The sequence below is a fragment of the Urocitellus parryii genome, chromosome 14, assembly GCF_045843805.1.
Source record: "Urocitellus parryii isolate mUroPar1 chromosome 14, mUroPar1.hap1, whole genome shotgun sequence".
Taxonomy (NCBI): domain Eukaryota; kingdom Metazoa; phylum Chordata; class Mammalia; order Rodentia; family Sciuridae; genus Urocitellus; species Urocitellus parryii.
The window spans coordinates 17,893,668-17,907,294 of NC_135544.1; the positions used below are offsets into that span (position 1 = coordinate 17,893,668).

The 13,627-nt window shown below is 33.5% G+C and overlaps 1 protein-coding gene across 3 annotated transcripts in view; it reads right to left on the reverse strand.

Moving 5' to 3' along the window:
* Window positions 1-13,627, reverse strand: part of Tnks (tankyrase) — a 202,420-nt gene that overhangs the window by 26,314 nt on the left and 162,479 nt on the right. For all 3 annotated transcript variants that reach the window (XM_026402901.2, XM_026402900.2, XM_026402898.2), the window contains exons 15-20: window positions 13,115-13,280; window positions 11,641-11,860; window positions 11,258-11,367; window positions 3,415-3,603; window positions 1,088-1,325; window positions 341-423 (exon numbers count right to left, since the gene is read on the reverse strand). In XM_026402901.2, the coding sequence (XP_026258686.2) occupies window positions 341-423; window positions 1,088-1,325; window positions 3,415-3,603; window positions 11,258-11,367; window positions 11,641-11,860; window positions 13,115-13,280 (1,006 nt within the window). The remainder of the gene's footprint in view (window positions 1-340; window positions 424-1,087; window positions 1,326-3,414; window positions 3,604-11,257; window positions 11,368-11,640; window positions 11,861-13,114; window positions 13,281-13,627) is intronic.

The following is a 13,627-nucleotide window of genomic DNA, read 5'->3' on the forward strand; positions in this document are numbered from 1 at the left end:
CAACTTTGAGAATAATCTTTTGAAGTGGTTTCATGGTGTAAGATTTTTGTGTGTGTGTGGTACTAGATAAGTGCTCTACTTCTGAACTATATCCCCACTCTCCTGATCTAAGTTTTCGTGACTGATAAAAATGTATTGAACAGGTCTGTTTATAAAGATAAAATAAAACAACAAAGACACTTACAGACAATTTTGGAGAGAAGTATAAAATTTTGGGCTCCCCTGGCTTTTAGGGAAATGCTACAAGTATTAAAATAGTTGTTAAGAAACAAAAAAGAAACAATGGCTGACAATTAATAACTTAATATTTAAAACATTCAAATATAAATAAAAGAATTACCTGTTCTGTTTCAAAGATATCCCGAAGGTGTTCAAGGCCAAGGCTTTTTAGGAACTGGCTGATATTCATGTCAAGACCTGCAACTAAAATAGAAATAAAATTTATTGGAAAGAATTTTATGAATCTAAAAGATGTTTCTGTTTAAAGTCATGGCTCTTGGACATGCTTGGCTATGCAGATGATTTTTACACAGCATGAAAAAATTCAGAATACATAAATTTAATTCAGATTAAGCTATTTCGCATTTAGTTGAGAAGTAAAAGCAGAGTACTTTATCACAGCAGAAGTATTTATATTAATTCTAATAATATAGTTAGTATAAATAGAACTAGAATACAGAATTATATAGAATAATTTAATGCTTCTAAAAAATTAAAAATCCAGATGTACAAGCTACTGTTTCACTTTTCATTCTTTAAATGACCTCTCAGTTGTTTTTCTGATGTAATTTCAGGAATAAGATTCACATAATAGTTTAATAAGATAGTACAGTTGGAAATAGACATACTGTACACACATATGCATACTACAACCACAATGGACATACAGTTTACATAAATAAAAACAAAATAGATGCTGAGGAACCTAGCAGCCTTCTATGAAGAAGCATTCCTTCTAAGGTGATATGTGTATACAAATTTAAAGACAAGATATTTCTAAATGAAGTTTTCAATCATTACCAATGGGAAAAAAATGAATCTGTTCCATTAAAGTATAAACAAGTAAGTGTTCACAGGTTATACTAACCTTCTCCCTCCTTCCTTTCTGTACCAGCTGCACCATCCCCTGCATTGGAGGCTCCTCCTACAGCCAACTCTGCTAAAGGGCCAGTGAGGTTATCTATGCTACTAGCAGCAGAGAGGCAGGAAGGGGTGGATGCTGGTGAGATCAGAGAGGCACTCACTACAGTTGCTTGAGGCTTAAAACAGGTAGGTAAGGCCTCAGGGGGCATGGCATCTATCAGCAAAGCTCTGATATCATCAGCCTAAAAATGAAGAAAACACAAAAATATTGTATTATAAATGTTAAGTTTTTCACCAAGTACCACCAAATGTTTTATGAATTTTTTCTTTAATGACTGACAAGCATGGAAGTAGGTGTTGCAGTAACAAAAAACTAAGACATGGCTTTGGCTGGAGGCATGAAAGTTGGCATGGTCACTAATAGTAAAAGTTGAAAAATAAGCAATTGCTATTGAAGACTTAAGAAAGGGGGACCAATGTGTAGTAGAGTGTCTGACCACAGTGGCATACAATGTGTTCGAGAATGTAGAAAGCACAGGAAGATAAAAATGAACTAAAAAGTAATTGTTCAGTTCTAAGGAAATACATTTACCCAGATTGCTAGGTTAGAAAACAAAATTACTCTTTCCTCCATAGCCTTTCTTCTACTAGCAAAAAATTTCTCAAAATAAAAAATAGCCTCAGACCAAAGATCATATCCAGAGGGCTGACAATAACATGGTCTCAGAGTGAAAAACAAACAAAAAAATACAATTCTGAGACATGGATTTACAGGTAAAAGTCTTACCAAGGCCTTTAAGGTGGGAGATTGTGAGTTCTCAGCTAGTACTGAAAGTGCTTTTAAGAATCATAAGGACATTGACTCATAGGATCTTGTCTTTGAATCCAAATTAGAGAGGACTTGCTGAGAAGAAATTTGTGGGTGGGGCTTTTGTCTGATGAAGTGGCGTATAACTTGATAGGAAATTCAAACATTTATAACTGAATTATACCAGGAGGGACTAATGGGAATAGACAAATCAAAATGAAGAATGACTCAAGGTCCCCAAATTTCTAGGAGCACTCAGAAGGCTGAGAAAGCCTTTTAAGTATAAATATGGGCCATATCTATGGAAAGAGGACATAATCAAGAGTTCCAGAAAACCACTTCCTGGGTACAGAAGTGTGTCGTAATCAATGGCCACTCCCTGACTGCAGAGTAGATGGCTCTGATAATATTTGCCTGACTGGATTCTGGAATTGCTATGTACCAGTGACAGCTAGCTACCTGTCCCCTCATTGGGATGAGTGTGAATAAAGTTAGAATGTGAGAGAAAATGTAAACGATTTGTGGCCATAGGGAGGGCAGTGGTAGATCAAATGGGGCCACACAATCTTCTTTTCTCCCTCCAGAGAAAATGGCATCTATTTCCCCAAATCTTTCGACGTGGGCTGTCCTCACAACTTGCTCTGCACAACAGAATGTGGTAGGAATGACAGGAGTCTTTAGGCTTAGCCTTTAAGAGAAATGGCAGCTTTTGCCCTTTCCCTTTTGATGATTGCATACTCATCCTATAAAAAAATTCTATCAAGAATATTTAGTGATGAGACGTAGAGAATTCTAGTCATTTATGCCAAGGCTCCAGGCATATGAGCGAAGCCATCTTTTATGTTCCTACTTTAGTCACCCAGCATGTGCAGCTGCACAAGTGACCCCAGGTGAGTTCATAAGAACCTCCTAGTTATTGTTCAGAATCATGAGAGGTAATAAATCATTATTTTAGAGCCATTAAGTGCTGTGAAATAGTCTATTGCTCAGCAATACATAAATGAAACAGAATATGGAAAAATATCTCTGGCTTAAAGATTATAAATTATTGTGACTGTTAATTAACTTCCCCGATTTTCAAAAAGTTTAGGGAAGGTGATACAATGTTTAACTTAGCAATTAAATAATATTAATCACAAAAATTTAATTCATGGTTTTGAAAATACTTGTATAAAATTTACTTTTCCCTTTTCATAAGAATAATATACTATCTAGACTGAATTTTTCTTTGATGATTTCATAGATATGTTACCACAAATATCAGCTGTGCTATATCATAGTAATTCCTTGAGGACACATGTTACAAATATGGATTCCTATGATTACTCACAGGGTAAGGTAATTAAGCTTACTGCTTAGTTTGTCTTAACAGTTTTAAATTATAATATAAAAATTTCAGAAGGAAATCTGTTCTTGTCCTAAGCAGAACAAGCATTACTAAAGATAAAATAGCTGAGCCCTAGAAAGTAACATTAACTCTCAAACTGTAATCACAATACTGAATATCTGAAATAAGGACTTACTGTTGCCAGATCTAAAGGTGTTTGACCTTCTTGGTTCTTCATAGTTGGATCTGCGCCATGTGCTAGGAGTAGGGCACATAACTGTGTCCTTCCTTTCTGGGCTGCTTCATGGAGAGGAGTAAATGCCCATTTATCTGTTGCATTTACACACGTGTTATATTTTATCAGTAATGCTGCTATGTCAACATGCTGAGGACAAACAAAAAGGATGCAAAGAGTTAAGAATGAGATCACCTGGTAAAGCTCCATCATGTCTACTTGTTTCTATTTAGCAATTCATTCTATTTATGTCTGTATTCTCATCCTTAAAAGAAGTTTCTTCTACAAAAAAAAAAAAAGATATTGTCTTTTCTTGCTTTCTCAAAAAAAAAATCTCAATTCCACAATTATTCTTTTATTCTATAATTTTGCATGGGCTTTATTATAAAGATTCATTCTTCTAACACATTCCGGTCTATCTTAAAAACAAATTTAAAAAATAAACTTATACTTGGATCCTAGGTTCTCAGGTCTTCGGTTAACAGTTTACTCATCTGCTAAACTTTTCAAACAAATATTTTATACCCAGTGCTTCTCTTCTGATATTCCCATTTTTCCTCTAACCTACTTTATGATCTGATTATTAAAGGATTCTCAACCTTTTTTCTTACAGACTTTGGGAAAATAACATAGGAAAACAACATTTTATAAAAATTGGTTATGTCCAAAATGATTTAGGGATGAAGAAAAAGTGGGTAGCAGTCACACTAACAATATGGGCATGAGAATGTGTATAGAAGAATGAAAACGAAGGCATAAATATGAGAACTTTTGGAGGAAAAACAATTCTGTTTGGAAAAGTTCACTACAAAAGAATTTGGACTACAAAGAAGAGTGATCAAACACTCAAAAGATGATTATATTTTAGCAGGAAGTCAGCAGATTGAAAAATAAAGACAGAACTACTAACAGATACTGGCTAGAAAAAGTTTAAGTAGGAATGGAACTATAAGAAAGATAAGTTCGCTTGGAGAAGGTGGCTCTTGAGGAAAAACACTAAAGTAATAATGTTTTTAAAATAGTTTAATAGAAACAGTTGGAGCAAGATAAGAGGCCATCATTTATTTACTTATTGTCTCCTAACCAATTCAACCAGCAACCAAATATTTACTGAACACTTAGTAGGAGACTGACACTGGAGGTAGGAACTCTGGAGGTATTACAAAATTGATACTGAATTTATAGCCATATCTACTTGATAAATGAGCTCACTAATAAAAATACAGAAAAAAAACAATAAGGAGGATAAAGCCTTGAAAACAATGATATTTTGGAAAAGGAGAGTCAAAAAACAGTACTCAGAGGGGACAAAAGGGGAAATAACTATGGAAGAATTGTAATGAAGGAGAAAGTTCTGAACAGAGCAGATTCTCTCAAATAGTAAGAGCTCTATATAACAAGTTTTCAGCTTCTTCTTAAGCTTTAAAGTAATCAATTAAGGGTCTGGGGCTCACTAGTAGTGCACTTGCCTGGCATGTGTGAGGCACTGGGTTTGATTCTCAGCATTGCATATAAATAAATAAAATGAAAGTCTACCAACAACTTAAAACATATTTTTAAAAAATCAATTAAGCCCATGAATTATCAATTCAATACCAGACTTTAGAAAACATTAAAAATAGGGGCTGGAGTTGTGGCTTAGCGGTAGAACGCTTGCCTAGCACATGTGAGGTCCTTCAGCACCATGTAAAAATAAAAATAAATAAATATATATTTTTAAAAAACATTAAAAATAACTTGTATATTTTTATAAATACATTTAGGAATGCTAAGCTGGTTACCACTCAAGTGTTTCTGAAATCCATTTCAATTCCAATACTCTATAATTTTGTGTGACTGGCACATTTACATTCCTTATTGATAAGGGAAACTTTTTTGGGGGTACCACTTTTGACAATAAATTCAGATGCACAGTAACTGTTGATAATACATATTTAACTCATGCTGTTGTTCAACTACAATATATTGGACTTTTTGAGGCTGAGATCTCTGAAAATGCAGATGGGGAAGACAGACATCCAAAGATAGGATTTATGGAATATTATTTCATATCTTCTTTAAATAGTTTTTTCTGCTACCTTGAAAACACGTACTTTGAAAAAGAACAGGCATTTTTTCTGAACTAATATTTTTTAAAAATATAGGGCTGGGGATGTAGCTCAAGCAGTAGCGCAAACGTGTGTGGCCCGGGTTCGATCCATCCTCAGCACCACATACAAACAAAGATGTTGTGTCTGCCGAAAACTAAAAAAAATAAAAATATTTTAAAAATTCTCTCTCTCTCTCTCTTTAAAAAAATATAATACAGATATTTACTGATCTTAGGAATCATAATTTCAGTAAGAAAAATAAATTTATCTTAAAGGGACAGATGTGCCAACTCCTTAAGAAAAGCTTCCCATTGCTGAAAATATAAAGAAGAAAAAAATAAAAAGGCAGCATAAGCAGACTAGGAATTCAATTGAACATGCTATGTTTTGCGGTCCTTCTCAGACTATGATATAATTTTAAAATTAATTTTATAGTTTAATTATTTTTAGACTTTGTAACAGAAGATGAAAATAGAGGTACCATCTTTGGCACTGTCAAAATCATTTAATATAAAAACCTCCCTTACTAAGAGGATATATGTTGCAAAAAGCAACTTTTGTTCAGTTAATCCAAAACCATAGAATACATTTCAAAGTTCTCCTGAGTAAGGTTATAGCTAAACTGTTTCTGTTTCTGATGATTAATTTTATTTTTTTCCCATGTTTGCTGGCAGAATAATAAAATTTGGTAGACTACATAGACTTCTAAAATTAGAGAGTGCAAAGAAAATTACATGTTTGTGTGTGCATGTGTATAAAATGAATTGTACAGCTGGTATCGGTGTGTATTATTAAACTTTCCTTACTGAATTTATGGTTTATGCTTAGAGAAACCAATTACATGTTTGCTAAATTTGTTGACAAATGTCTGAAAGAACAATGAACAGGAAGAAGTACATTACTACCCAAGTAGACTGAAAAACACAACTCTTAACCTCTTTAATTCTTTTAAGTAGCTACACTACTGGGGCAAAAATAGTAACTGAAAATTAAGGGTGACAAATGCAATAAGCTGCAGCTCAGTTCTACTCATCGTGCAAGAGCAAAGTACTGAACTAGAAGGTCTAGAAAAGAAATGGAACCCTTTTGGAATGTTTCCAGGAGAGTAAATTTAACAGTGTTTCAGAATTCAGCTGCAACACACAATACTTTAAATGACAAACAACATAAAGAGACTGGAAAGGCTTTAATTTATATTTAGAAATGTGGGAAGTAGGGTGAAGAGAAACATGCTTGGGCTCCTGCTAAAGCTCTATCACAATGATCTTATAAAATTCCTCAAATATTACACATTTTAGGAAAAATACAAGAAAACAAAGGAGTTGAGGGAGAAAATGAACCAGACAACAAACTGCATGCTTTGTGGTAATAAATGTCAATGAAACATTTACATTTACTGACTAGCAGAGAAATTAATGTCCTGTGTTATGTACATTCAAAAATAACACAACATATTATAATATTCTTTATAATGTTCTTTATAACACTAAACAGAATAAGGTACGTTGTCGTTAATATAAACTCTTAAACTTCTTAAAGTATGTGTATATTTTATACATTTGGAAAAACTGAGGTGGCAAGTCCTTTTTATATAACAAAGACACACAGAGATCAGACTAAGCTTTCTAGAGGAAAAAAATGTTGTCAAGGAATAATCACCAATAAATAACTGCACAAGTAAATAACTTCATGTATTTTCAGATATTTTATATTATTACTTTACCTACAGGCTAGTAAATTAATCTGTGTCTATTTAATATTGATGTTGAGTTAGAAAAATACATGGATTATTCCTAGGCTGTTTGTAGAAGTGACATGAAGCCCTTATTCTGACCAGCTGCTCTGCCAATAGTATTACTTACACTTCTATAGTGGCTTGAGAGGGGGGCAGGAGGGAGGCTCCTTGTGCACTTATTTAATCATTATAATAACCCTGTAAAGAAGGTATTAGAATTCAACATTTACTGGAGAAAGAAGTGAAGATTTGGAAAAAATAAAACACTTGCTAAAGGCTGCTGGGTTATTGAGCAATAAGAGGAAAGATTAGATCTTGGATGTTCAAATCCCAATTTCAGGTTTTTCCATGACTACAGATGCCTGCAGGATCTTGCTAGACTGAAATACAAGAGCCATTTTCCTGACAAGCTGAGAATGGGAAAGTATGGTATTAGAGCAAAACCATCTAAGTCAAGATCGTTGGGTAACACTACACTAAACTACCCTACAAATTGTTTTGTTTTTAGTATAGAACCCTTTATTCAAGATGAAGTAGCACAAAAGTCTATTCCACAAGTGATGATTTCAGGGCAAGTGTATCCATAAATACCATGAGGCCAGGTCAGTTCCAAACATCACTGAGACAAATATAATAGAAACAAGAGTTTTCCCATCCTAATAGAGTAATGCATAGTGTGGTACAATTTTCATTAAAATATTTAGCCAAGGCCTAGGTATATGGCATGAATAAAAAGGAACTCTGGAAACATATATAGATTTATATACCTACAGATAATAAAAATCTCCCTTTATATTCCCATTTGTTAAAAGATGACAAAGTACCTGATAGTCACTGTAAGGTAAAATGTCATTGTTAAAAATGCCTTTAATATACCTGATCTACTGAAATCGCAGCTAAGCAACATAGTACCCTGTAGAGCACTGGTTATTTCCCTTAGGATAAGAGGCTGCCTGGGAGATGGGACTTGCTGCCATATCATATACCATATGTCTCTAGCCTAGAAAAAAATTGAAGTTTGAAGTACGGTTTCTACTGATGTGCAGCACTTTGGCTCCACTATAAAGTTGAATGATCTTAAACTGAACTAGTGGAGTCAAGGACTATGTACGGTGTTAACATCAGTCCCCAGTTTAATTGAGAGTGACAGAAATATTGATTTCATATAGTTACTGATAATTGATTACAGGTTTGCAAATAATATTAATTACTTTGTAGAGCAGAGATTCTCAATGGAGAAGATGACCTTATTTACTGCCAAGTGACAATCACTATGTGTCATGAGAGCGATGGGTTGCATGTGTTAAAAAAAAAAAAATGGCAAAGGGAAAAAACCCCAAAAGGTCAAGAATCCATCAAAGGTGTTAAATTCATAGTATAAGGTGTTAAATTCATAGTATGTAGTCATTAACTCAGAGATATTTGAATTTACTAGTTACATTCATGAAGGATTTTTAGAGTGACTCAAATAATCCAAGTGAGGTAAAAACACTTGCTATAAACATATCATGTAGCTCATTTGCATTCTTCAGTACAAAGATGAGATGAATCAGGTTGATCAAAACCTCTATATAGCTTGGAGAATTTTCTGTTCATTTTCACTTTAGTAAGCTGACTTCATTTACAAAGAGCCAAGCAGAAGGGATTTGATAACAAAAAGTAAAACTTAAAAAGAGATAGTGAAAAAAATGTTAATTATTTTTTCTCACCTGGTATTAGAAAAGGAGAGCAAAAATTGTGGATCATGAGGAAATGAGTTTATGAATATAGAACCTTGGGCTGGTTGTCACACTGAATATATTACTACACCCCTCTTCAGCTAATGACAAGATGTTTTCAACACAGCATGAAAGAATTCATACTACATTGCTCTTTAGCCACAAAAGAGAACCACTACAAATTCTATTCCCTCAGAATGGTTATCAAATGACATGCATGTAGAGATGGGTACGGGGGCACAAGCTTGTATTCCTAGGGATTCAGGAGGCTGAGGCAGGAGAACTGTAAGTTCAAGGCCAGCCTCAGCAACTTTATGAGGCCCTAAGGCAACTTTGCAAGACCCTGTCTCAAAATAAAAATGAAAAGGGTTGGAGACATGGTTCAGAGGTAAAATGCCACAGAGTACTAAACAAAACAAAACAAAACACATAACAACACATACACACACATGCAGTATAATATCTCAACATTTTTCCATGAAAATGAGGAAAAAATTAAGTTTTATTTTCTTTATCCTCTGGGACAGCCATGAAGATTGTGAAAGAAGATGAATGATGGATAGAACTTCCTTATATCTATAATATATGAGGATTAATGTCATCTATACAACTAAAACCACAATAGAAGCTTTATTATGTCAGATCATTACTGTAATTCTACTGCCACTACCTATCTTTACTCATTAGCAGGTTTTCAAAGAAGAGAAGATTCCCATTCAAGTTCTACTGATCTTATCAGCTTTATCAACTCTTTTTTTTTTTTTTAAGAGAGAGTGAGAGAGGAGAGAGTGAGAGAGAATTTTTTTTTTAATATTTATTTTTTAGTTCTCGGCGGACACAACATCTTTGTTGGTATGTGGTGCTGAGGATCGACCCGGGCCGCACGCATGCCAGGCGAGCGCGCTACCTCTTGAGCCACATCCCCAGCCCAGCTTTATCAACTCTTAAGTGAAGCTTAGCAAAGTAAAATTCAATAAAACTCAATATAAAATTCAGTAAAATTCAATATTGAGGAGGATCATGTTAAGAAGTACTGCAAATTAGTTTTTAAATGATACACATGTGTAGTTATAATTTAACAGTAAAGTAATTATACATAAATGTATGTGCAGTATGTTAGCAACAAATATTTAGCATACCTGGTTTTCAGTGCAATGAAACTGTAAATTTTATGTCAAGTAAGGTCAAAAAAAATTCTGAAATTTTTAATAAAAGATGTAATCATCCTTAAAAGACAATTTTAAATGCAATTTAAAAGACTTTAGTACTAACAATGTATTTAATTAATGCATTAAATTAAATGTATTTCAATTAATTTACATTATATTTGGAAGTAGTTTTCTTTCTTGTTTGTTCAAAACTGGATTGTTTACTTTTTTTAAAAGCATTTCCACTCAGATTTATCATCTCCCTAAAATATTGATCTTTACAGAAAGGCTTAAGAACACAGAAGGTATTATCGCAAGGGAGAAGAGAATAGGAAGGGAGAATATGGAAATCATGGTAATTAGTTTGGTTGTTATTTACAATTCATCAGATTTTTGCAAATTTATACACCATCCTCAACAATAGTGAATCCAACTGTGAGAAGTCCAGGTATGTACAATCTGGCATTAGTGGATTTCTAAAGTCCAGTTAGTGATCACTTGGAAGAATAGACAAGAACATAAGCAACTGTTATTCTACTGCTGCAGGGATCAGACCTGAGTGGGCCTTGGTTACTAAATTACAGTTAGTTCAGAAAAGGCATTACGATACATTCCTCTTCCAACTAATAGTAGTTTTAGTAGTTGGAAGGATGGCACTGGAATTTCACTTTGAGGTTTTAGTTATTTATCCTCTGGAATTATGTATATAAATTGCTCAACCACTCACTTGAACATTTTTAAGATGTTGATAATAGCATAAACCACCATAATTTCCATGCCTATATAGGAGCCTCCTGATTTTATAGCTTCTAAAATCTGCTGGTAGAGTTAATAAATATTATCTATATCCATAAATATTAACTTAGTACTCATTACATACCTGTTCTTGTGCTAGATAAGATGGAGAGATCAGAAAGTGTTAAAAAGTGTGGTTGTTGATCAAAAAATAGTTAAGCTTAACAAGAAAGGTCTGAGACAAAACCTGAACAAAAGATTAAAACTGTGCTAAATTATGCTACTGACTGGATATCTACTTATTTAATGTGTAGTATATATTTAAAAAAGCAATAAATGCCAGGGAAGTCTTGTAGATATTAACTTTAGAATGCTCACCCCATAAGATGCTGCATTGTGAAGAGGAATTAAACCACCTTTGTCTTGGGCATTAACATCTGCTCCATGCTCTAAAAGATATTCAGCTACTTCAAGGTTATTGTAGCCTGCTATTAAGAGTAAAAAAGGCAAACATGTCAGCTAAAGAAAAAAAAATACATATGTGTACATCTATTCATATGTTATTAATTATCTTGTGAAAGACCAGGTAATTAAGATTTTAATTCTTTCTGCTTTAGAAGCTAATACTATTATTACATAATTGAAAATTTCAAAGTAAGAAATTATACAAAATTATGTCAATCATTTCGTCTTTTGATAATCAAAAGTGTATTAGGTATCCAAGTAAGGAAAAGAGATTTGGATGCACTTGTGATGCTTACCTGCCAGGTGCAGAGGAGTTGAATTTCTGCCCTGAGTGTCTCTACAGTTGATATTCTCTGGGGTACACAGCTTCTGCACTCTTGCCAGGCAGCCCTTCTTGGCAGCATCCAACAAGGCAGCATCCCCTCTCAGTAAGTCCTGAATATCTGTGTCTCCTTCTTTTACTAAATCGAGAGGTGTGTTTCCATCTCTGTTCTTTTTAGTTGGATCTGCTCCATGCTACAAAGAAGAAAAACCAAATGGGGTTTGTGTTTCCTGTAGTAGCTTTCTGTCAGTTGGAAGTTGGGTGGGTAGCATGTACATACTTATTTAACATATTCCACTTTCATTCATCATGGGAGAAAATATCTGTTCTGTATGTGTTTTAAAAAAAGAGAAGCCACATCCTGCTTTTGTTCATTCCCTACTTAGCAATGTATTGGATCAGCTTCTAAGCACTACTTAACCCAAGGCTTCGAATCAATGGTGATGATGAAATAGGGGAGGGTGTTGAGTATCTTTTACTCATCACAAAATATACTTTTTTCTCAGATTCCTAGTTATCTTTTTGGAAAAGCTCTTGTCCATTTAAGAACGTCCTGGATGTTAACTCTCACAAGATTTCAATTACATAAAGATATTCAGTGGGTATCATGAAAAAGAATAGAGAAAAAGAAGATTACATCAGTGGAAAAAGTACTTTATTCTAAATGCCATCAGTAAAGAAAAAGTTTGGTAACTTTTTAAATTTTACCACCTATTTTGAAGCTAAGCAAAAATGTGTTAAAAATAACCTAGATATAAAAAGTTTAACCACCCATACCTATAAAATAAAAGTCAAGAATTTTAATTTTAGAAACAACACAGACTGCTCTTGACCCACTATGGAAATTTGGGATAAATCAACTTAGAAACTAGATTAACAATGACATGGAAGTTATTTCTTACCAGCCAGTTGTAATAAAAATGATTATTAAATACAACGTTTTTCTGAAGAATCATAAGAACAATTCTGATATCAGAAAAATGGTGGGAAAATTTTAATAATTTCTAACCAGAACAATTTTTCCCTGTACCATTTTTTGATATTAATATTATAAATATTAGATAAACAACACAAACTAAATCAACTCTTTTCAAAACCCACTTTGATGAAATGACTTTAATCAAATTCACTTAGACACTTCAAGGACTACTCAGAACTATAGACATATCATGATACTAAAACATTTCTCTGTGAAAGTGAAAATGGAAGCAGTTTCTATAGCACTTATTTTAAATTTTTTTTTTAGTTGTCAATGGACCTTTATTTTATTTATTTATATGCAGTGCTGAGAATCAAACCCAGTGCCTCACACATGCTAGGCAAGCGCTTACTGCTGAGCCACAACCTCAGCCCCTACAGCACTTATTCTTAATAGAACAAAATTCTGATTCAAGTTTAATCATCAAAAACCAAATGTTTGTGTTTTTAGAACTTTTAAAACCACATACTTTTAAAAGGAGCTTGCAGATTTCATATTTTCCTTTAGCTGCTGCTTCATGTAGAGGGGTAAATTTCCATAAGTCCGCCACATTGACAGAAGCTCCATGCCTCACTAAAAGCTCAGCTACCTCATAGTGTCCATAGGAACAGGCATTATGAAGGGGCACCAAGCCGCTAAAACAAAGACACATACACATTACTTTAAAGTTCTAAAACAAATTTTTGAGTTAAAATGATTTTTATAATATAAATACTGCTCTTATGGCACTGACTATTCTGAATATTGGATCAAAAAGAAATAAATCCTTTTTTTTTGGTTTTTAAGATGAAGCACTTATTTATTTCTAAATAAGAATCAATCATTTTTAAAATGTTTCTTTTCACAGAAGGACTTTTCTGTTTCTTGGGCATGGATATACACATCACAGCAATCATTACCACTAAAATACATATAGAAATAGAGAATAAAACTCCATCAAAACTTTTAATTTAGATTTTCTCACTGGCAATGTAAAATTATA